Raw genomic sequence first — 22,189 nt, 5'->3', positions numbered from 1 at the left:
ATTTCCTCCCCCACCGTTCCTGACGAGAGCTTTTGGGTCAGGCGATATCCTAGGCAGCTATAGAGGAAGGTCACGTGGGCTGGAGACTTCCAGAAGGCGCAGCCGCGGGTGCGCGTGCCTCTTTTCTCTCCCGTTTCCTGCTGCGGCCTCAGTCTCGTTGCCAACGCCACTGCCATGTTGAGCGCCGTGCGGCTCCGCCTGCTGCTTCCCGGGCCTGCCCAGGTGAGACGCGCCGGGAGGAGGACGTTAAGTCGGGAGAAGACGGGGCCGGCTCTTGCCGGGGCCGGGAAAGTCAAGGGCGTGAAGAGCCCCACGTGATATAAGCCCCGTTACCTTTCGCCTACTCTCCGGCCCCCCATTTTGGTATTCAGAGGTAAGCTGTCCTTGATCATGGAGGTTCTCTTGTGGCAGCTGAAGGGACCTCCATGCTCAAAGATAGTCTATCTCTGACGGCCAGATATTGATGGGAGAGGGGGAAGGCAAAGGCAAACCACGAGGCTCTTCGCATAGGGCGCCCGATTCTTGTACTTAGCAGTTATAGCTGCTGATTCACGGACTCTTTAACTCTCCCTTTTCAGCCTTCCTGAACCGATGGTCGCGGATTCCGGCCTTGGAGCTTGAATCTGGGGAAGCTTTTCCACAGCAGAGAACGGGGCTCTTGTGGATGCTCCTTTTCTCCCTTTTAACGGTGACTGAGACGTTTGGCTGCTGTTCTCCGAGCCCTTTTTGGCTTGGCCTGCCAGGTGGTGGGGAAGGACAAGATCCCTGACGAATAGGGCTGCCTTCCATCTCACCCACGTGGCTTCACGTTTGCAGTTCATAGAGCCTTTGATAGCTTAATCTAAGGGCTTAAAAATTAGCATTAAATCAGATATAGGATTTATCTAGTCCACTAACACGTTGGGGAATTTTGCAAAGGAGATATAAAGGATTTAAGTCTAGTCGTACCTTAGAGACCCACAAAATGTTCAGGGTGTAAGCTTTTGAGAGTCGTAGCTCCTTTCTTTTGATATAAGTGACTTGTATACAAAGAAGAGAGCTTTGGCTGTCAAAAGCTTATACTCTAAAAATCTTGTGGGTCTTTAAGGTACCGCTGGACTTGAATCTTACTGTTCTGCTGCAGTCCAACATGGCTACATTCTTGAAACTATAAAAGCAAGGGAAAAGTCTTTTGTACCCTGTTTCTCAAATACTGTTTTTTGTTTGTGTTATTCATAATCTGCATTTCTCTTAACTCAAAACAGCAATTTGATTTGGACATGGAGTTTCCTTATAGCTGCCAGCTTTAATAGCTCTCGATGTGCCTGTTCTTCTCCATGAGTGGTGTGGTCTCCTTTTCCATCCTTCTAGACTCTTGCTTTTCATTGCATCATGTATGGAACAGCCTTGTACTGCCTCAGGCTATTGCCTCATCTACCTATCTAGTGCATCTTGCCAGTATTTCAAGAAGCCTGTGCAGGAAGCGGGTAGTGTGACTGGCCCAAGGTCACCCAGAGAGCTTTCATGGCACTTTGGAGATTTGATCCCAGATTGTAGTCTAACACGCGAAGTACCATGCCACTTTCTAGCCCACTATTGCTTTCTTCAGCTGAGAGGGATTTCCCAGGGCTGCTACAGGAGATCATTTTAAACTGGTAATTCTGAAGACTTCATTTATACCATGCGTTTCTCCCTAATGGGAGCCCAAAGTGGCTTATAGTAGTGAGGAAATCCTTATATCTTTAACACTATATGGAGAAGAATTGTTGCAGTTGTTACCTTTTAGTTGAATAGATAGACGGATTGTGGGGTCACTTTGTATCTAAGTTGGGTAAGACACGGCATCATGTATTAGGAAGTATGGACTGGAACTGGTCTCTAGTGTGTTAGAAAAGTGTTCAATGTAAGATGGAGGGTGTACTAGCATAGCATAGTACATCATACAGTTCTCAAAGTTAAATGTACTGACTTTATTATATGAGGTTAAATCCAGCTAGTTTTTTCATTCAATCTCACTTAATCCATTTCTTGGTACAGCCCCTTTTGCATAAGACTTTTTTCCATGCGGTGCCCATGATCCCCTGTGTAACCTTTTTTGGCAGTCAAAGGGGAACCTTCTTCTCTTTACTAGCAGACAAGCTGGTTTGATCTATCCCATTGTCTAAACCAGTGGTAGTCCATAGAGAGCCCCATTCACAATTACTGTAACCAAAAAAAGCCACATTTATTTTCATCCTGGGAATGGTGCCTGCGTTTCAGGGTGGCTTGCTGCTTACCTGCTTGTCTGAGAGCGGCTATTCCAAGGTGGGAACCAAAATATGGAGCAGGTGCCATATTGGATAATGTTGCTCAGAAGAGCCACATGTCAAAGAGTCACTTATGGCTTCTGAGTCCGAGTTTCACTGGTCTAAACAGATAAGGAAAGTGGCACTTGAATGCAGAATTACTTAGGGGCATTTTCTTGATACGTATCTTAAGGCCAAATGCAAGGGCAAACTGTAGTTAGCTGTTAGGTGAATGAATCTGGGTGGTCTTATCTCATGCATTGCAAGATTTTTCCAGATTCAACTCAAGCTATAATTTACTGTTGTGTCTTCACTAGCAAACAACAGTTTGCTCAGAAAGCGTTAACCAGTTTGCTGGCTGAGATGTAACAACAAAGTATAGTCGGCTGCAAAAACAGAATATCTCACTAGCTGATTGAATGTGAGGGAAGGAAATGAACAGGAATGCCATTATCCCATGATCTAGGCTTCTAAGTGGCAACCCAGGGTTTCCTGATATGTCTGAACCCAACCCTAAGGCTACAGTTTTGTGTGTCAATCCCATCAGTTTTTATTAGCATTGCTTTCAAATAAACTTGATCAGTACACAAGCCGTGGCACATCTTTATTTAACAGTGAAAGCATTTTCATTTTCCTTGAGCATTGTTTTCTGTTACACTTTTATTTGCAGGAGGGCACATATTTGTGGTTTAAGAACACCTAAGAATGGTGTTTATTCCGATTGAAGAAGATGTATTTTATCGGATTCTCTTGTTTTATAGGTTATCTGGAATGGTTTAAGTCAAGATATCCTTAGAGGAGTAATAAGCAGGAAATATGCGTAAGTATTCTGGAGGAGTAGGTTGGCAATAACTAATGGTTGTTGTTGAAGTGGTGTGTGCCTGAGAGTTTGAAGAAAGTTGCTGCTAGGAGGATCTTTATGAACATACCCTTTTCCTTGTGTCACAGATTGAATATAGCATACCTTTTAAAAAAAGGATTATAATTTTTTTTTTCTGTTGGAGGTTAAAAACCATTACCCAATTCAGAGTCCTGTGGGTGCTGAAGCCTACGCACGTCACAAGAGTTCAGAACTAATCTTACTGTTTGTATTTCATACTGTGTTTGAATTTATCTTAAAGCTAGTTTGAACAATTATTCAGTAAGGACCTAACTTAAAGCAAATGTTTCATTTTAATTTTTCTGTTTTATTTACAGTCTAGTAGACATACCCATATGCAAAAAAACATACTAAAATGAAACGAGATTGATCAAAGTTTATAATCAAAATAAAATATCAAAATAATACAGCAGAGTCAAACCACTTAAAATATATTTGAAAACTCAGTTTGCTGCATGCCAATTTACTAACACTCAACTGTAGGTCAAACAGTTAAAATGAGTCCACAGAGAAACCCCAAGTAGCAGTTTCACACCTTGGGAAACCTGAAAACAGCTTGCAGCTGCACTGAAAATATGCTTTTAAAATACTGAACTTTTTTGTCATTGTTGGAGATGCTTGCAGTGGAAGTTTTACGGCACAGTTTTTCTCCAAAAGGAAAGTGCTGCTCTTGATTTACTGAGAATATGAATTAACGACTGATGATTAGTGGTCCCCCAGCTTAACTGCTAGCTGTTGAAGACCAGTTAAACGTTGAAGTGTTTCTTAATGGCACGAAGGGCTTCCATGTTACATTACGGAAGATATTAGCAGCAACTCCTTGACATTTCTCAGTGGATAAAGAGGATTTTCACAACTCGCTTATAATCCTTTAACGTATTGATTTGTGTTAGTAATTTTCAAATGAATTTTCAAATACGTTTGAGGTTGTTTGATACGCACTTTTACTGCTTACAGTCCAGCCATTTTACTTGCTTGAACTATAGCAATCTTTGTGTGAAAGACATCTTGAAGTGACACACATCTACGGGCCCTTTCTGGAATGTGACATTTGCCAATAGCCAGTATGCTGCTACTGGTGTAAAACACACAGCACACACACATCCCGCCCTGCTCATGCAAGCTATCATGTTAGTTTTCTGCTTTGGAAGCGGGATACTTAAGCTACTTGACACATTTCTCAAGCAAATAAATAGATGTCAACTGTGTCAGTAATTCTCTCATTTGGGGGGCTTGTTGGTTTGTGATGCCTCTTAATATTTACCTTTCAGCTCAGAAGCTATCAAAGGTGCAGTCATTGGTATTGATCTCGGCACAACCAATTCCTGCGTGGCCGTCATGGAAGGAAAGCAGGCAAAAGTGAGTCGGAATATTTGATGGTCGAGCTTAGGAAACCTACCTTCTCAATTGCAGCTATTAGAAGATGGTTCACAGCCTTCTGTAGTCTTCTCTGTTAATTTGTTTCTCTGCCTCACTCCCTGCATTTCACTACCATTGGTTTATGTCTTGCACTCACACCAAAGGCGCTCCCCCTTCACATTCCAACCAAAGTCCTGCCTTTTCCCAATTGCAGCTATTTTTCACTTCTTTTTATTTTCCTTGCGTAGGTATTGGAAAATGCTGAAGGTGCAAGGACCACCCCTTCCGTTGTAGCATTCACAAATGATGGCGAGCGATTGGTTGGAATGCCAGCTAAGCGGCAGTCTGTCACTAACCCGCAGAGTACCTTCTACGCTACCAAGCGGCTGATTGGGCGGCGATATGATGATTCAGAAGTGCAGAAAGATATGTAAGGAAATCTGCTTGTTTGGAGTACGATTCAAGTCCTGTTTGCAGCTTTAAAAAACTAGTGGTAGATCCATTCATGGATTTGTTGTTGTGATATATCATCCTGGAGTTCAAGTTGCTTGTTATTTTGATGAGCAGGGAACTTTTTAGGCATTCTTTTAGAAAATTAAGGAAACATTGAAGCTTCTTAACCAAACTTTAGCATGTAAGGTTTTTGGGGTGGCTTTGTAATAGGGTTTTTCATACTTTAGGTTTGCATGCCCCAAAACTTTGATTAAAGCACAACAGCGGTGGAAATGTTTGGAATGATCACTGTATGTTGAATTGATGGTCCTAAACTTTGGGAAATGTTTATGCTTTCAGCAAGAACGTTCCTTTTAAAATTGTCCGTGCCTCAAATGGCGATGCTTGGGTGGAAGCTCACGGAAAGCTGTATTCTCCAAGCCAGGTCGGTGCCTTCATATTGATGAAGATGAAGGAGACAGCAGGTGTGTATAGAAGAGTGTTTGAACTGGACTCGTAAGAAGGGATGCTGGTGATACTGGCACTTTGGTTTCGATATACCTTGGTTTTTGAATTGCATGCTCTGCAACCTGTATTTTTAGCCATGAGCATATGTAAGTTTTAACAGCCGTAATAATGGGGGCAGGTTTAATTGTGGAATTGCACCATGTGGGGCTATAACCTCTGGCTTGTGTACACATGATGTGGTGAAGTAAGGTTGCTCTCACTGCTGGCTTTTGAAATTTGTATTTCCTAGATACTACTAGATGCCCAGGGTATTAAAGGCTGTGCAGTCTACACAGCAGTACTGGGCTGGGTGCTATGTTTCTTCAAGTGCTTCGCCTGCTCTACTTTGCCAGTCCTCTGCCCCCCATGTTTCCATAGTATGTGCATATTATCCATTGGTTAGATGGAACAACTGTCACTTGGGATGCTTTGGAATTAAATGATGCATCGAAGGTTTCTAATGTACAGCTTTTAATATACCTGTGAGGAAACTTTGTCGTGAGCTTTCAGATTTTTAAAGAATCAGCTTTAATTGCTTTTACTGGCCTGGTTAATAAAATGGCACAGAAGTATGCAGAGCACAAATGGGGAAACAGATTTAGCATATGCTGAACAAGATGTGGGCTTGTATCTTGAGCACTCAGTGAGCCAACATGGTGTATTAATCAGTGTTATTGTATTAGTTATGAAGCTGCTTGGTGACCTCAGTCCAGTCAGAATCTCTCAGCCTGGCAAGGTTCTTTTGAGGTGACCAATGGTACATCCTCTTGTTTGCCAGCCTGAACTCTTAGAAGGAAAGGTAATAAACATGTCAAGAAGAAAATCTGCTGGCAATAAAGCATTTGGCAATCTGAAGTCTCGTTACAATCTCATCCAAATTATGTCTGCCTTGTAGGTTACTTAACGTTATTCTTTTTTTAAATAGATGCAATTTGTTTTTGTTTCCCCCTAGAAAGCTACCTGGGGCGTTCAGCAAAAAACGCTGTCATCACAGTCCCTGCATATTTCAATGATTCTCAGAGGCAGGTAGGGATGCAGACTCCTGGACTTCCCTTGGCTTGTGGCTTTTTCCAGTGTAACATATTTACAGAAGTGCATTTGGAATGATGCCCCACCCATGTTCTTCCTCTGAAACGTTATGCTGGAGCTACGCACACCCATCTGTGTTGCTTGCAAGAATTGCTCCAAAAGCATTTGGATGTGGGGGGAGGGGGAGATGTTGCCTAGAACCAGCTGTTTGTCTGATGATGATTAACACGCCGCCCTTTTCCTCCAAGGCTACTAAAGACGCTGGGCAGATTGCGGGGCTGAACGTTTTGAGAGTGATAAATGAGCCCACAGCAGCAGCACTAGCCTACGGTTTAGACAAGGCCGAAGACAAAATGTAAGTAGTCAGCGAAAACCTCATATCGTTTAACAAAACCCCAGCCTTAGTCCTTTTTTCTTGAAACTTGGGGCATCCTACTTCTTTCGTCATAGTTGACCGGATAAATAAATATGCTGGGTTCTCTAAGCAGGCCGCTTCTGAATGTAGCAGCATGTTGAAAGAGCCTTTCACGGCAGGGCTGTTTTCTGCAGCTCGGAGGCAAGAGGTGGAATTTAAAAACTTTCAAGCGTTTTGCCATGTGACCTTGTCTGCTGAAGGCAGCAAAAGACAGCCTGGCTTTTAGCAGAGATGTAGTGCAGAGGCTGCATCGGTCAACATGGCCTCTTCCATGGAGCTATGGAAAGCATGGGAGCCCTAGTGTTAAAAGACATTGGCCATCTCTGATGAAGTGAGCCTTTTGACCGGTTTGTATAAGAGCTTGTTTCCAGTTTCAACCAGTTTCCTTATCAAAATAAGATTAACAGTAATTGTAGCAGACATGCTCCGAAATCCTTGAAGCTTCATTGGTCTTGGAAAGTAAAGGGAAGAAACTGGAGAATGACAGGCAAGCTAACGTAACCTGATCTTTGGCAATGATAGCCTCTGATTAATAGGAGAAGCTGGGGCACCCTGAATCGTCTCCTTGTGTGCTCTGGGTTCAGGAAATACTGAGGTATGCTTGTTTTTTTTTTAATCTCCTCTAGCATTGCAGTCTATGACTTGGGTGGTGGCACGTTTGATATTTCTATCCTGGAAATTCAGAAAGGAGTCTTTGAGGTCAAATCCACTAACGGTGACACTTTCCTGGGCGGGGAAGATTTCGACCAGGCCTTGTTGCAGTATATTGTCAAAGAGTTCAAAAGAGAGGTAAGGAGTCATGTGTGTTGTGTAATCTGGTGAGTTAAGCCTCTGGGGAGCTTTTTACAAAAGTGTTCCAAGGTGGAAAGAAAAAGAGGAGACTTTTGCACTGATTTGTCAAAACTGTGTTTTTGACTTGGTTGGCGAAATAGCAGGACTTTTGCTCTGAGAGTTGTTTGGCAGGAACGGCCTAGCCCTTCTGCTCCTTTACTTTGGCCTTCCAGTAACTGTTGCATGAAATTTAGCTCCATCTAGTGAATGTAGCAAAAAAGGAATCATCAGTAAGATCAGCATGACATCACGGATCTTCAGTGCAATGAATGATCGGGGTGGGGGTGGTTCACGTGTTACAGCATTGAAACTGGCTGTTTCTTCATGAGAAGTGTTGAAGGGGAGAGGCGCACAGTGTTGGAGAGCCATGTCGGCTGTGGCTCACTCTTATGCATCTCTTGCATGTTTGGGATCATTTTTCTCCCGGTCTTGAGGATCCAAAGAACGCCTGCCCATCAGTGTTCTTCCTGCCATGAGCATACCAAGCATAAAGTGGCACTGTAGCTAAAGAGAGATGAATGGACAGCAGTCATGGCTTGGAACACGTTGCTTCTTCCAAAGTGGTTCCAAGAAGCAAACTTCCTCCTGTGCAGATACGACTAGATTTCAGTAAACTGTCCATGCTGAGTTTTGTTACTGATGTCAAAAATGTTGGTGAATAGGCAAATATAGGGGCATGAAAGTTGATTAATTGGGACTATAAGTTCAAGAGCCAGACCTGACTAGGTGTGACTACTCATATCAGTGCGCAGGTGCTATATCTTTATACGTTCTCTTTAAAATAAGCAGCCTACCTCCGTTAATATATTGCACCAGAGAACTAACCTATCAGGTTATTAGTCTTGCAAACTGCCGTCATCCTTGAGGCCACACCACTGAAATGTTAGGAGCATCGTATAAAGTGAGGAATTGAAAGTGCTCTTTAATACGTTCAGGGCCGTAGTGTGGAGAAGTTTGATTCTGCAGAGCCGCCTATGCACCGGGTTGTGGAGTTTGCACATTTAAACATGTTGTCATCGCAAGCCCAGAGTTTCTGAAAATGTATGTTTGATCTCTTCTTTCAGACAGGTGTTGACTTGACCAAAGATAACATGGCTCTCCAGAGAGTGAGAGAAGCGTCAGAAAAGGCAAAATGTGAACTTTCTTCTTCTGTCCAGGTAAGGCTGTGAATTACGTTGCAGCTGACGTGGTCCTGATCTCTGTGCCGCACAACTTGATTAACAATTCAAATGCCAATCTCTGGGTGGAGCAGGCTTGATGCTCAGCAGCTAGGGTCACTGAGGTCACTAGACACAAGTTGTAGGTTTATCCCTCCTCTCCCAAGTAGTGACTGAGAACATGCATTTACTTGCTCATAAAACCGTGTTACCATTTCCCCCCTGCAAAGTAGCAGACCCCATCCTCAGTCCTAATCCTGGGTGATCTGGTTTTGCGTTACAAGACTCCTATAGATGTCCGTACACAGAATATTTATTGATTTAATACATGTATGCCCAGCAAACTGAGTCTATTGGCCTTGAGTCTCAGCTAAAAAGGCAGACTGTAGGCAAAGTGGATACTTTCCAGTAATCGAAAGGGCCAGGGGGGAGAGGAGGGTCATACGTGGCTGGGCACAGGCCAGACCCTGGTGCTGACAGTGACTCTTGGCCCTGGCTGGTGATGGTGCATGTCTGTGGCATAACCCCTGCCCGTTGTTTTTTCCCCTCGCCACTGGCCCCAATGGCACTGCCAGCAGCTTAGGAGCTCACCTAGGTTGCTTGGGCAGGGGACGGACCTTGCGCACGGTTGTGCCACATGTTGGAGGGTTTCTTGCCCTTGGTCTTGAGTCTTGAGGGAAAAGACGCCATCATTCTAATCACGCTTTTCGATGTTCAGCAGAAACATACCATTTGTTCTTGCCTTGTTTCTGAATCTCAGCGTTAACTCCTTGTCTTTCAGACAGACATTAACTTGCCTTACCTCACCATGGATGCTTCTGGCCCCAAGCACTTGAACATGAAGCTGACGCGCTCTCAGTTTGAGGGGATCGTGGCTGATCTGATTAAGAGGACGATTGCCCCTTGCCAAAAAGCCATGCAGGACGCTGAAGTCAGCAAAAGTGACATCGGGGAAGTGCTCTTGGTCGGCGGCATGACCAGAATGCCCAAGGTACTTGGGAATGCAATGGAACTTGCCGCTGGAACATTTCAGTACCTTGGGGGATCAGTCAAGAGCACTTTGGACGTTTGGCTGGGCTCCTGGAATGTGTTCAGTGGGTACAGAGGGGAGGGGTGGGTCTTAAAGAAGCTCATAACTTTTAGAGGGCATGACCCAGCTTGATTCTTCTGCAGTCTCTCCAGCTCATTTGTCCTAACTATACAGAGATTTAGCTCCTCTTTTTTTAAAAAAAATAATAATATATATTTAAAACATTTTTCTGCCACTTTTTTACCTGCCTTAGATTCTCCAGGGTGGTGAACAATCAAAAACATTAAAACAAGTTTTTAAAACAAAGTATAAAAACCATTAACAATTAAACATACCAGTAACATGGGAAGAAGGATTAGTGAGGGAAAGCCCAATGAAATGGATAAGTCTTTACCAGCTGGCAGAAGGCGATGGAGGGGGCCAAATGGATCTCCCTGGGAAACGAATTCCATAATTTTGGATTCAGGACTGAGAGGGCTGTTTTTCAGGGTGCTACCCATTTAGCCTCAGATGGTAGGGGCCCCAAAAGAAGAGCCCCTGAAGATGACCACAGTGGTCTTCTGTTTTCGTGCAAGAATCTCTCCCAGTTCTCAGTGCTGTGGGGTCACACAAGGGACTTGTACATTATTGTCTCTTGGTTGTTCTCTTGTCTGATGCTGCGAGGGTTTCAGATTGAGGGGCTATACCTCTGTCCCCCCTCCCCATGCAGACTTCCACAAGCTTTCTTCTCCGGACATATGAGACGGCTGCTTTATTTCCTCCTTGATGCAAGGGTGGTTTTGCATATTCTTACTGTCATGTATATATGGTTCATTGTTAACACTGGAGACTAAAATGTGGGTTGTATCCAGTTGACGCGGCTGGATAATTCTGGTGGTTACCCGCAGCCATAACATTAATGCATGTGTATGCGCTGTGCATTCTTTCAGGTGCAGCAGACTGTGCAGGACTTGTTTGGGCGTGCCCCTAGCAAAGCTGTGAACCCGGACGAGGCTGTTGCGATCGGGGCTGCCATCCAAGGAGGTGTGTTGGCTGGGGATGTGACTGATGTGCTGCTGCTGGACGTGACCCCTCTTTCCCTGGGAATTGAGACCCTGGGAGGCGTCTTCACTAAGCTCATCAACAGGAATACCACTATTCCCACCAAGAAGAGCCAAGTAAGGGAAAATTCTTAATGTTCTTCGTATTCTCTTTCCCTGGTATTCCATCTTTTGGGAGGGGGGGTCCCTAGGGCCATGTGACCTCTCCCTCCACTTCATATTGGTGCATTCAGGCTTCAGAACCATGTCACTACTTCACTGGCTGGGGACAAAGTACTTCCTTCTGTTTGCTTGGCTGACTGTTTGAGAAGACTGATCAGGAGGGCATGGGATGGGAGAAACGCATTCTTTCGCAGGCAGCACAATGCCAGGCTGTTCTTTTGTACATCTGATGGAGGGGAAGGAGAAACTAGAATAGCCCAGTAAACTTCAGGAGACCTCCTGAGCTTTGAGTTCGGCTGGCACACACAGGCCATAATATAAACTTCAGAACTGGGAGAGGACTTAATTGACCAAGTGTTGCCAAGTCTGACTCCTCCCGTTCTGAGGAGAATGGTGGCAGCAGACACGGCTTAAGTTCCATTAAAAGTGTTGGATGAGATCACTGGGTTCTCTTCATTGCATACAAAGTAATTTTCTGGAATCTTAACTCATCTGGGAAGCTTGCGATTGGACGAGGGGCTGCAGTAGCATAGCCTCTTGGTATGCAAGAGGTCCCAGGTTCTATTTTTGGAATCTCCCAACTACAAGGATCAGGTAGTAGGTGATGGGAAAGACCTCAGACTGAGACCTTGGAGAGCCTGTGCTTGTCCAGGCACAGTACTGACCTTGGTCCAGCGCAGTCTAAGGCGACTTCAAATGAACTTTTCAAGAACAAAATAGAGCAGATACTGATAGACAATGGTGTGTATCTAGAAGATCCATTCCTTTTGGGAGAGTTACCTGTCTTGTTCCTATTTGCTTGCATTGCCACATCAGTTGACTCTGCTGGTATAAATTGTGTGTTCATTTTTATAGGTTTTTTCTACAGCTGCTGATGGGCAGACTCAAGTGGAGATTAAAGTCCACCAGGGCGAGAGAGAGATGGCCGGCGACAACAAACTGTTGGGCCAGTTTACTTTGGTATGTCAGTTTCCTGTGACTTGAGCCTATTGGTTGATGTATGGTAATAATCCTGAAAGCGGAGTCTTGTGTTCACTTTGAGAGGCATTTCTACACAGAGACATCACTCTGTTCACAATTACACTTCCTTTTTTTTTTTAAGGGCTAGTCATTTAAGTTGGAGGAGGGCAGCATTTGGGGAGGGCGGGGTTTGCTGGTAATGTTAACTATATTGGAGAATGCAGATGTTTAAAACCACTTTGGGAGGTGCATGCTCTTCCATTCCTTACTGTAACTAAATGGTTGTCAGCAGGTGTTAGGGACTACCAAAGAAGACCTGGGTTGCTATGCAGAGGCATAAAATGGCAAACTACCTCTGTTAATCTCTTACCTTGAAAACCCCAGCCGGGGTCACCATAAGTCAGCTACGACTTAATGACATTTTCCACCACCAAAGTAGCCTGGTCTTGAGGGGTGGAGAAAATGCAGAACCACCCATTCCGAGGGGAAAAGTCTCTTGGCTATAATTATTCTTAAAAAGTGCTTTCTTAATTCCCTCCTGGCAAACTCCTTTGAATCTTTACACAAGCAAACTGATCCCCACACCAAAAGGAGCTGTCTGCATCTCCATATCAAAGGAGTTGTTTACGTCCCCCCTCTCCTCCTTCCCCCCTTCCCCCCCCCCTCCTCTATATTTGGCCAGTTTCCTTCTGCCCTCCATGCATCTGACGAAGAGAACGTGATTCTCGAAAGCTTATGCTACAGTAAAATTGGTTAGTCTTAAAGGTGCTACTGGACTCTTTTTGATTTTGCTACTACAGACTAACTCCTCTGGATCTAGTCCCATCTCAGTCTCTGTTCATGACTTAGTGGTCCAACCATCACCAAATCCCTCTGCCTTCCTCCTTTGCCATCTGACTCTTGTTTCCTGGACCCCTTTCTGTTCCAGTTTTCACTTTTCCCGTACCACTAAACATGCTTTTTCTACATTCCTATATTGTACCTCATGTTGGGTTGTAGCAGCAAGACGACAACATTCCATGATGCCTGAGCGTAAATGATTTATGGTCACATGTGATACCAGAGGCCGCCTGCTGCATCATAAAGTGTGCAGTGTGAGTTTAAGACAGGTTAAGATACAATGGGAAATCAACCAGGCATAGTTGAAAAATAGCGAGATCTCCCCCTCCTCTCCCTTGGAAAAAGCATGATTCAGACATTTTAGTTGTTAAATTTCAATACAACAAGTAGATTGGCTGTTGCAAAAGTTTCCGTGACACTTCCCCCGCCTGACCCTATCAAAGCATGCTGTCTGTGACATTGGTCGTATCACGTTGGTCATCTCATGCTTTGGCTCTTGATGTTCTTCCCTGCACATATTCGTCAAGATAGTCTCTTCTTTCCTCACACTACTTTCAACATCGCATTCTTTGACCACCTTACCCTTGCCTTCTCTCCTGTTTTATCTTCATTGCTTGTTTTTTTCTTCCACTCCTGATTTCCTTTGTTTTTTCTCCTCCCAATTATCAAATGCGGCTCTTCGAATATAAATTGCAGGATCTCTGTGCAAATAATTGAAACTGTACAGATTTTATGACACTGAAGACGTGTTGTCGCCATTGCATTAAAGAATGGCATTGGTCTCCAAGAACGTTTTCTGTCCACTATAAGTAGTGTCAGGGTCTCTGGCATTTGCAGCAGCTGCTCCAGAATGTTTACGAGGGGCATCTTGGAGTAGTCTGCTTGGATCCCACCTACAGTTTCTATAGATTGAAGGTTTTCTGTCTGCAGAACCATAATTTCTCCCACTTCTTCTGCTCTTCCACTGCAACCCCGAATGCCACCCCAATGATGCTTCTGGGAGACCCCTAGGAATGGTGGGGAGAGTTGAAGGTCTGCCATGGGAGAGAGGTTAATTGGTGGAAATCCCCTCTCAGCTTGAAAACTAAGTGGGATCTATTCCATAATCTTATAGAATTATTGAGTAAAACCACTTCTGTGGGACCCTGAGTCTGTGAATTATTAGTTAAATCAGACATTAATCTCTATAACGCCCCAAATAGCAAAATTTTCTAACAGATGGTCCTCTTTGGTGAATTATCAGCAAAGTACTTTGTGATTCCAGGTTGGGATTCCCCCAGCTCCACGTGGTGTTCCTCAGATTGAGGTGACATTCGACATTGACGCTAATGGGATCGTTCACGTTTCTGCAAAAGATAAAGGCACAGGGCGTGAACAACAAAGTGAGTGCATGGAATGTTGTTTCCTTGAATTAAGGGCGGTGGATTTATGATAATAGGCTGCAGGTACCTGAATTTAGTCTGCTTCTGCAGTTTGTGGCCTTTGGCAGGATATTAAGAAGATTCTGGGACATGCAATCCAGAAAGTAGAAATACGGCTCTAGAAGAAAAGTGATACCGGCACGTAACTTCTGCCTGGTTGCACTTTGGCTATTGTTTAGATTGCACTTCCTGCCTCAGCTTCTCAGTGGTCCTTGCTGAAGCATTTCATGAGATGTCCTGCGCTTTGGTTTTGAGCGGGACCCGGCCAGCGTGCGTGTGCTGTGATGTTAACAATCAACACATCATTCTGAAAAGTTGTGTGGAAGATTTCCGACTGAGCCCCACGTGGCTGCGGAGCTGGTCTCTGCCACTTTGAGAAGTTAAGGGATATAGAAACTTGTGCCTGTAGATGACTGAAAAACATCAGCTGCAGCAAAAAAACCCTCCCAAATTATTTAAGAGGCTCTTTAAACGAGGGGATAATGTTCTGCTTTGTATGGCAGACCAAACAGGGGGACTGTGTCAATAAAATCTATAGGATCTTTCATAGGTAAACCCAACTGTGCCACTAAATGATCTTGAGTGTAGTTCTGCTATCCCTCAGAGCAAAGATGTCTCTAAAATACCTATTTTCACATTTTGTGTAGTTGTGATCCAGTCTTCTGGTGGCCTTAGCAAAGATGACATTGAAAATATGGTGAAAAATGCTGAGAAGTATGCAGAAGAAGACAGGCGAAGAAAGGTAACTTTATACTGCGAGTTTCTGGTTCACCTGTCTGAAATCTTCATTCCCAGGACAGTTAACGTGTTTGGAGTTTTTGAGTTGACACCTAGGGTATCAGACTAAAGTCGTCCTTAGAGAGAGCCATGCATAAATACCTGGCCCTGTAAATAAACTTTCCTCTAACTGGGGCCTTCAAAGAAGTGACGTCTGATTTTATTCATTAGTCTATCTTGGTATTTGTATATCTGTAAAAGAACTAGAATGCGCATTTTTGCAGTTCAGTTTTTAGGTTGTAGCATGCAAACATTGCTGACTGTTGAACCTATCATAACTGGAATTCTAGCATCTATAAAATAACAGAATTCCAGCAAAAGTGATCTCCCTACCTCCTTTTGTCATGCTGTGGGAAAATACCTGACTTTGAAGTTCTGAGTTTCTCTTGAACTACTTTGACATGCAGACCAAACGGCAGGAGCACTGAACTAGTTCTCTGAAGGCTAGGACTTCTATCTTGTAGAAGCAGTACTAGGGGAAAGCCATGCAGGGCTACAGGCATCATTCAGGCCACAGAGTTGTCAGTGTTGATTTGAAGAAGTGAGGCAGAAGGGTGTGTTCTCGGGTCCCATCATTCTCTGAGCTACCAGAAGATTTGGCTCACTGACAGTCAAATGTTACAGTATATAACGACTACATTCGCTGTAAACTGGAAGGTTTTTTCCCCATGAAAGAATGTCTGGCTTAGTACCTACCAGCTGGTTTAATTAAACCAACTGTGGTTTATGTGATTGTCTGAATGCAAGCCGTCTTAGTGATTATGCCCTGCTAAGGTCCATGAAATCAGAATCTGAAACCGTTGGCTAGTCTTAAGTATAATGTCATGTGTGGACATAGATGTTGTGGATTGTTCCCCAGTACCACCCTCCAAATACAGTGACGCCTGGCTAGAGGCGATGGCAAAGCAGGGTTCAAATGAGTGTCTGCGAGGTGAATGCTGCTTTCACAAATTTAACCCTAGCTAAGGCGAACTATCCCTTCATGTTACATCTGATCTGAGCCCTTGTGTTCCTAACGTAACAGTCAGTGAGTCTTCTTAATAAGTTTCCCAGTATTGCAGATGAAGTGGTGAGCCCTTTTTATTTCTTGTGATCCAGAAGAATAGTTCAGGAATGCCCCCCATCAGTGGCAAACACATTTCTGCTGTGATTCTGTGTCACTTTGGGTCATATGGAGGAATTGCGGAGTTGTGAGCTTATAGAGACTGGACGTCTCTATGCATACAAAATTGGTATGTTGGGAGGGAGTGTCCTGAGTGTATGTGCTGCTGAAGCAGTAGGGTTGCCAACTCTGGGCTGGGAAATTCCTGGAGATTCTGAGTATGGCATATAGGGAATATGGGGTTCGGGGAAGGGAGGAAACTTGTGGGGTACATTGCTGTAGAGTCTGTAGGATGCACCTGAAGGTTGACAACACTAGGAAGTGAGCACAGGAGTGTCTTAAAACATGACAAGAAGGGTAACCGAGGGCTTCCCTGTTGCTGTCCTAGGTGGTCTTGTAATCCCTATTGTCATATCTGGGGCGCTGTGAGCATAAATTGGGTACTGCTTGGTCTCTTACCCTCAGTTGTTACTTTACCTAGGAACGTGTTGAGGCTGTAAACATGGCAGAAGGAATCATTCATGATACAGAATCCAAGATGGAAGAATTCAAAGATCAGCTCCCTGCTGATGAGGTAGGTATTCTCCGGTGCCCTTCAGTAATGTGACACTGCATCGTATGTTCAGCTATCTGGATTTCATAACCCTGCCGAGGCACGTGTACTTGTTTGGATTCCTTTTGAGGTTTTTATATTTTAATGAACATATTCAAATGCTTCTAAATTACATAACCCTTCACATCAGTTTGTTCCAGCTTATCCCCAGAAGTCTTAAGCATCCTGTGGGGAAGAGAGATTGTAAAAAAAAAAAAAATCTGTAATCTTAATTCCAGAAAGGCCTTTAGCAGAGATGAGAAACCCACATTTCTCCCAAGAAAACTGTCAAGGAAAATTAACTTGTGAGCTTTGTGGACCTTTCCGTGCAGAAGTAGTGCTAGGGGAAGCCATGCAAGGAACGTTCCATTCGGGAAACAGCATTTAGGGCTTTCTTCTATTAGACATTTTTTAGGGAAAGCCTGCATTAAACTGGCTTCATAATTATGAAATTCATACATTTTCTCTAGGGATGACTTAGTTAGAACGGAGCGGTGTCGTTTGAGATGGAATAGCTGTTCTTGGCAACTGTGTGGCTTCGGACACCTAGGGGATGTTCCCACAACACCCCCCACACCCTTTGGTTCTAGTAGAGCTTAGCAGTCGGGCCTCTGAGTAGCACCTGCTGCGTAATAGCTCATCTCAATCATACCTGTGCACTTCAGAACTGAGATCCAAAATGGCTGCGCAGCACTGGATTTGATTAGGAAGACCCTGTTTCAGACTAAAAGCAGTCCCTGTGCTACAGGACCTTCTCCAGTCCGTGCCATCATTGTCGCTGGGTGTCAGGATTCAAAATGCAGCCAGCAGTATTGGCAGAGGGTACAGAGGCTGATGTAGAACCATATTCTTGTATCTTTGCTTGCCATGGGAATAAATGTACAGGACAAGAATCCTCAAGAGTTCTTTCTTTTTGACTTGGGTATAGATGAGGAGCAACTGCTTATTGGAATTAGGTCATCGCTAGCTGAGGCACTATGGCAGAGGAGTCTTTGCCTCCTTCCCCTCCCGCGGGGCAAAGCTGACCTCTGAGACCAACCATGGGGGCTCCTAATGTGTCCAGCTGTACCATTGGAGCTTCACTGTGCCTTGCTAACCCCTGTGGGTTATGCAGCTGATCTATGCGTTGGGCCAAAGTCAGAAACAGTCACAGATGTGTGTGTGTGTGTATCTGCATTTGCTTTATAGTGCAACAAGCTGCGAGAAGAAATTGCAAAAATGCGTGAGCTGCTGGCTCGTAAAGAGAGCGAAACGGGCGAGAACATCAGGCAGGCAGCGTCCACCCTGCAGCAAGCATCCCTGAAGCTTTTTGAAATGGCCTACAAAAAGGTAGGAAAACAGCAAGCCGCACAGGTTGGTTGGGTAGGGAAGGGGGTGGAGCCGGGTTTGGCCTTTCCCAAATGCGTGTTTGTGTTTCGGGTTTCAAGAGGGAACAGCCAGTCCAGTAGAGCAAAGGAAACCATTTAGGTAAACATGGCAGCAGGCTAGCCGGAGGGCGCAGCTAATTTTCCTGTGCATATTTAAAAGGGACTCTAGCTAATTTAGGGGTGACCGATGCAACTGAAAAGCTTGCTGAAAGTCGACCGTTTCAGATGGCCGGATATGATTTCATCAGTATAAAACAGAAATTGAAAATGCTGCACGGCTTCACTCTCATTTCCTGTGCTTAGCACCATGGACTTCAAATGCATACATCTTTGTCTTGGGGGCAGCCAGAGCCAGTGGGTGGGGACTCCCAGGCTGAGCTGAGAAGGGAGACCGGAGAATGTTTTTTTTCCCCCTTGACTTCAGTGCAGGGCGACGCAGTGGAGATGGTGCTCATCCTTGGGCTTTTCTATTAAGGTCAGATTAGACTGGAGGCAGAAACTTCTGCTGCCCTGATGCCTCTCTTGGAAAATAACTGCATGACGATGACGCTGGTTCTTTTATAAAATGAGCACCCTCGGTTCAGACAAGACATGATAGCTGATGGTCAGTTAGGCATATAGGAAGCAGATTTGCCCGTTGTGCGAGGTTTTCATTCTCCCTGCCGGCACATTCAGTATAAAAGTGCCCCTGGAGTTGCCTTTGTTTCTGAGTGCAAAGGCGGCAGAGGAGTTCCTTCTGTCCGTGACACCCGACATGCTGATTGCGTGTGTGTTCTTACAGGAATACGGATCTCTGCACCTTTCAGGGTAGAAAGCTAGGCGTTCTCCCCTTTTCTATACGCCTTGCTACTGCCATTGCAACTCTTGGGTGGGCTTGATAGCCAGACATAATTTCTAGTAGCCAGCACTGCTCACCTTCGTTGCTTCCTCCTCCACAGAGGCAAAGCGTCTCTCTTTGTAGCTGCTGCCACCTATGAGGGGTTTTACAGGGAGAACTGGGATGAGTCTGTGTATGATCTGCAGTCATCACAATCCCCACTCCAAACACGTGGTGTTGCGTTTCCAGCCCAAGGCTCAGCATGAGCTTCCCACCATTTTGAAAGAGGCACTTGGTTTTACTGTGTTGGTTCTGAAAATCGTTGCCTGTGCAAAGATGGAAGCGTTGCCTGCTCGTCGCCAGAACTAGCTTCCTGGTTGTCACTTAACCAACCACATTTGTGGATCCTTGCCCACAAGGTGTTTCTTTTGTTGTTGTTCTACACAGCCATGTTCCTTTAGCTACCATTTTGTTGCTTGCCTACAGGCAACATCCCTTCAAGGTGCCCTCCATCACAACCCCCATGTGCCTGGATGGACTTACTTGCCTTTCTTATGCAGCTGTCTTGTTCATCTTGCTTGTAGTCCTGAGATTATCTGTTTTAGAGCTGTGATAACTCTGGTGTGCTGCTGATACCTAAGCCCATGTGAACAGTCTTCACAAAGGTGTCAGAGGAGCATAATTAAATTAGTAAATGGAGCAAGGTTTTCCGGATTGAGCAATAAAAGCTTTCCTGAATGATTCAAAACCACTTGCTTATCTTAGAAGGAATTTCTTGGGACGTCTCCCGTTAGCTTAACAAACTTGTGTGTGTGCTCCCCCCCCCCCCCCCCGCAGATGGCATCAGAGCGGGAAAGTTCTGGAAGCTCCGGAGATCAGAAGGAAGAAAAGCAATAATTCGGTCCGGCATAGACTGGAGCAGGAAGAGGGCAAACGTTCTGAAGCTTGGGAGCCAAAGGACCGTCCTGAGCAGCTGTGGGCAGATTTATGTCTTTACTGTGTTTTTGCAGTATTCTATACATAATTTCCTGAATTGTATACATTAGTGATGTGTCTACTAGTGAAATCATCACCCGATTAAAAGTAATGCAGCACGGCTCCCCAAGGGCCAGCGACGTTTTCCAAGTGCATCCAGAGGATTCAAGCCGCTCTTACTCTTCCAAGCCGTAAAGGGGCGTGAAAACAGCCGTGATTTCAGCAGGCTTGAGAAACCGTGTCAAATTCGGGTTAGGGCGTGGATTCATGGATTTTTTTTTTAATTCCACCCTGAATTATGGATCCTCTGTTTCGGGAACAGATTTCTGTTTTCAGTGGGAAGGGATTGTCACGGGGCCTGAATTCAGCGCTCGGATCTGCCAGCAAGCTTCGTATCCTTGCATCCAAGGAGGTGGATTAGTAGTAGCTGTGTTTGTAAATGAGGCCACTCTGAAGCTCCTTGTCTAAGCTTTCTGCTCTAGCTGGTGTCTCATCTCTTCTTACAGGAAAACAGCTTCCCAATTAATAAAGTCATTCTTATTGGATCGATGGTGTTGTTGTTTCTTTTTAGGTACAATTTTTATCCCCTCCGCCCCCATGCCTTCACGGTCTTTCTGAGGGCCGTTGACAGGAGATGTGATCATATAAAACTGAGACCTCAAGCAGAGGTCATGTGTTGGAGGATCTTTTTTCCCTCCTGCTCAGGGCATCAATTAACGCAGACAGCTCCAGAGCAAGCTGGGAACTTCCGGTCTCAGGACTTAAAACTGTCAAGTTCTTGATGCCTTTCCTAGGTGTAATTCAGTAATCATCTGAAACGTTAACAGAGACGGCCTCCTCTGTGGATCTGGCCCTATATAATTTCAGTTTTGCAAAAGCCATGACGGTCCCAAGTGTATAAAAGAAGCTGTCTAACAATTCTAGAGGACAAATTACCATTATATTTAAGAAGTAGGGCCTCAAAAAAAAAAAGCCTCAAGTTAAAAAGTGATGGAATTGATTTACTAGAGTGGTGAAAAGGGGCAAGCGGGCGGGGGGGGGCAAGAGTTGGTGTCAGTTATAACTTCCATCTAACTTGAAGGTGACCAGTGAACTGAGATTGTGGGAGGGATAGGGTGGAATGGCAGAGCTTTCTCTTCGAGTTGCAATGTGCGAGAAGTTGCTTTCCCGTTAATTTTTCCTGTCTTGATGACAAGCGCTGTGCCCGATGTGGTGGTGCACTGGGATTTTGCCTGGCAGCACCCACTACCTGCTCCTGAAATGCTACAGCCAAGCAGGAGGTTACCTCTATCTTCTCCTGTTTGCAAGCTTTCAGGAGACAGAGAGAGGAGGCAAGATGTGCTTGACCAGAGTAACCTTGGTCAGATCCACTAACAGTTCCTAAGGCCTCCTGGCCCTTCACACATGAGCACCAGGCTCATTCCCTTGAGAGCCACAACTTTGCTTTTTCGTTACAAAAGTAGAAATAGGAAACTGTTACTATATTCTTCTAAGTTTTCTGATTCCGGCACACTGCTCAGCTTGGTAAACGCAGGCATTTTATTAGCCATCAGGAAATAAAAACGGAGATAATGGTACACATGGGAGCTAGCTTACGTTTCATTTATATTTGCATTTAGATGTCATTTTCAGATGCAGGGCTGGTCTTCTGTTCTCTCAACTTTGGTGTTTAAAGCCCTTCACAGACTGGGACCTGCATACCTGCGGGACCACCTCTTCCATTACGCCCCCTGCAGGGCGTTGCACTCTGCAGACAAGCAACTCCTGGTGCTCCCGAGCCCGAAGGACATCCATCTGGCCTCAACCAGGCCAGGGCTTTTTCTGCCCTGGCCCCGGCCTGGTGGAACGCTCTCCCTTTGGAGATCCGGGACCTGTTACAGTTCTGCAGGGCCTGTTCTGCCGGGCCTTTGGCTGAGTGCCAGCATGTGTCCCCCTTCTTCCATCAAAGACCGCCACTTTTTCTGGGGCTGCCCTTGGCCATCTATGCCCATATACGGACTCCCAAATATTTATTTAAACAGCCTGCATCTGGACTATTTTAATGACTTAAAGATTATGATTGATTTTATGGTTTTGATTGATTGACTGTGTTTTATTAAGGTTGTTAGCCGACCTGAGCCCATTTGTGGGTTGGACAGGGTATAAATAAAATATAAAAAATAAACCTTTCCCAGTGTATGAGCAGACCTAGCTTTCTCTCTTCCTCATCTGCATGGTGCCTTCATATTGTAA

At 44.8% G+C, this 22,189-nt stretch overlaps 1 protein-coding gene and 1 non-coding gene across 2 annotated transcripts; both read left to right on the top strand.

Moving 5' to 3' along the window:
* The first annotated feature begins 106 nt into the window (after positions 1–106).
* Positions 107–20,321, top strand: HSPA9 (heat shock protein family A (Hsp70) member 9). Its single transcript, XM_054975011.1, has 17 exons — positions 107–222; positions 3,026–3,084; positions 4,416–4,503; positions 4,752–4,933; positions 5,296–5,420; positions 6,395–6,468; positions 6,720–6,826; positions 7,513–7,675; positions 8,782–8,874; positions 9,656–9,865; positions 10,834–11,061; positions 11,962–12,066; positions 14,171–14,288; positions 14,975–15,069; positions 16,688–16,780; positions 17,987–18,127; positions 19,820–20,321. Exons 1-17 carry the CDS (start codon positions 175–177, stop codon positions 19,877–19,879), a joined length of 1,989 nt encoding a protein of 662 aa, XP_054830986.1. The 5' UTR covers positions 107–174; the 3' UTR covers positions 19,880–20,321.
* Positions 14,604–14,670, top strand: LOC129345968 (small nucleolar RNA SNORD63). Its single transcript, XR_008598665.1, has one exon. It is a non-coding gene; the product is annotated as a small nucleolar RNA SNORD63 (small nucleolar RNA).
* Positions 20,322–22,189: the final 1,868 nt, after the last annotated feature.

The sequence above is a fragment of the Eublepharis macularius genome, chromosome 1, assembly GCF_028583425.1.
Source record: "Eublepharis macularius isolate TG4126 chromosome 1, MPM_Emac_v1.0, whole genome shotgun sequence".
Lineage (NCBI taxonomy): Eukaryota > Metazoa > Chordata > Lepidosauria > Squamata > Eublepharidae > Eublepharis > Eublepharis macularius.
Note: the sequence above shows the minus strand (reverse complement) of the source record. Positions and strands in the feature narration are given on the sequence as shown.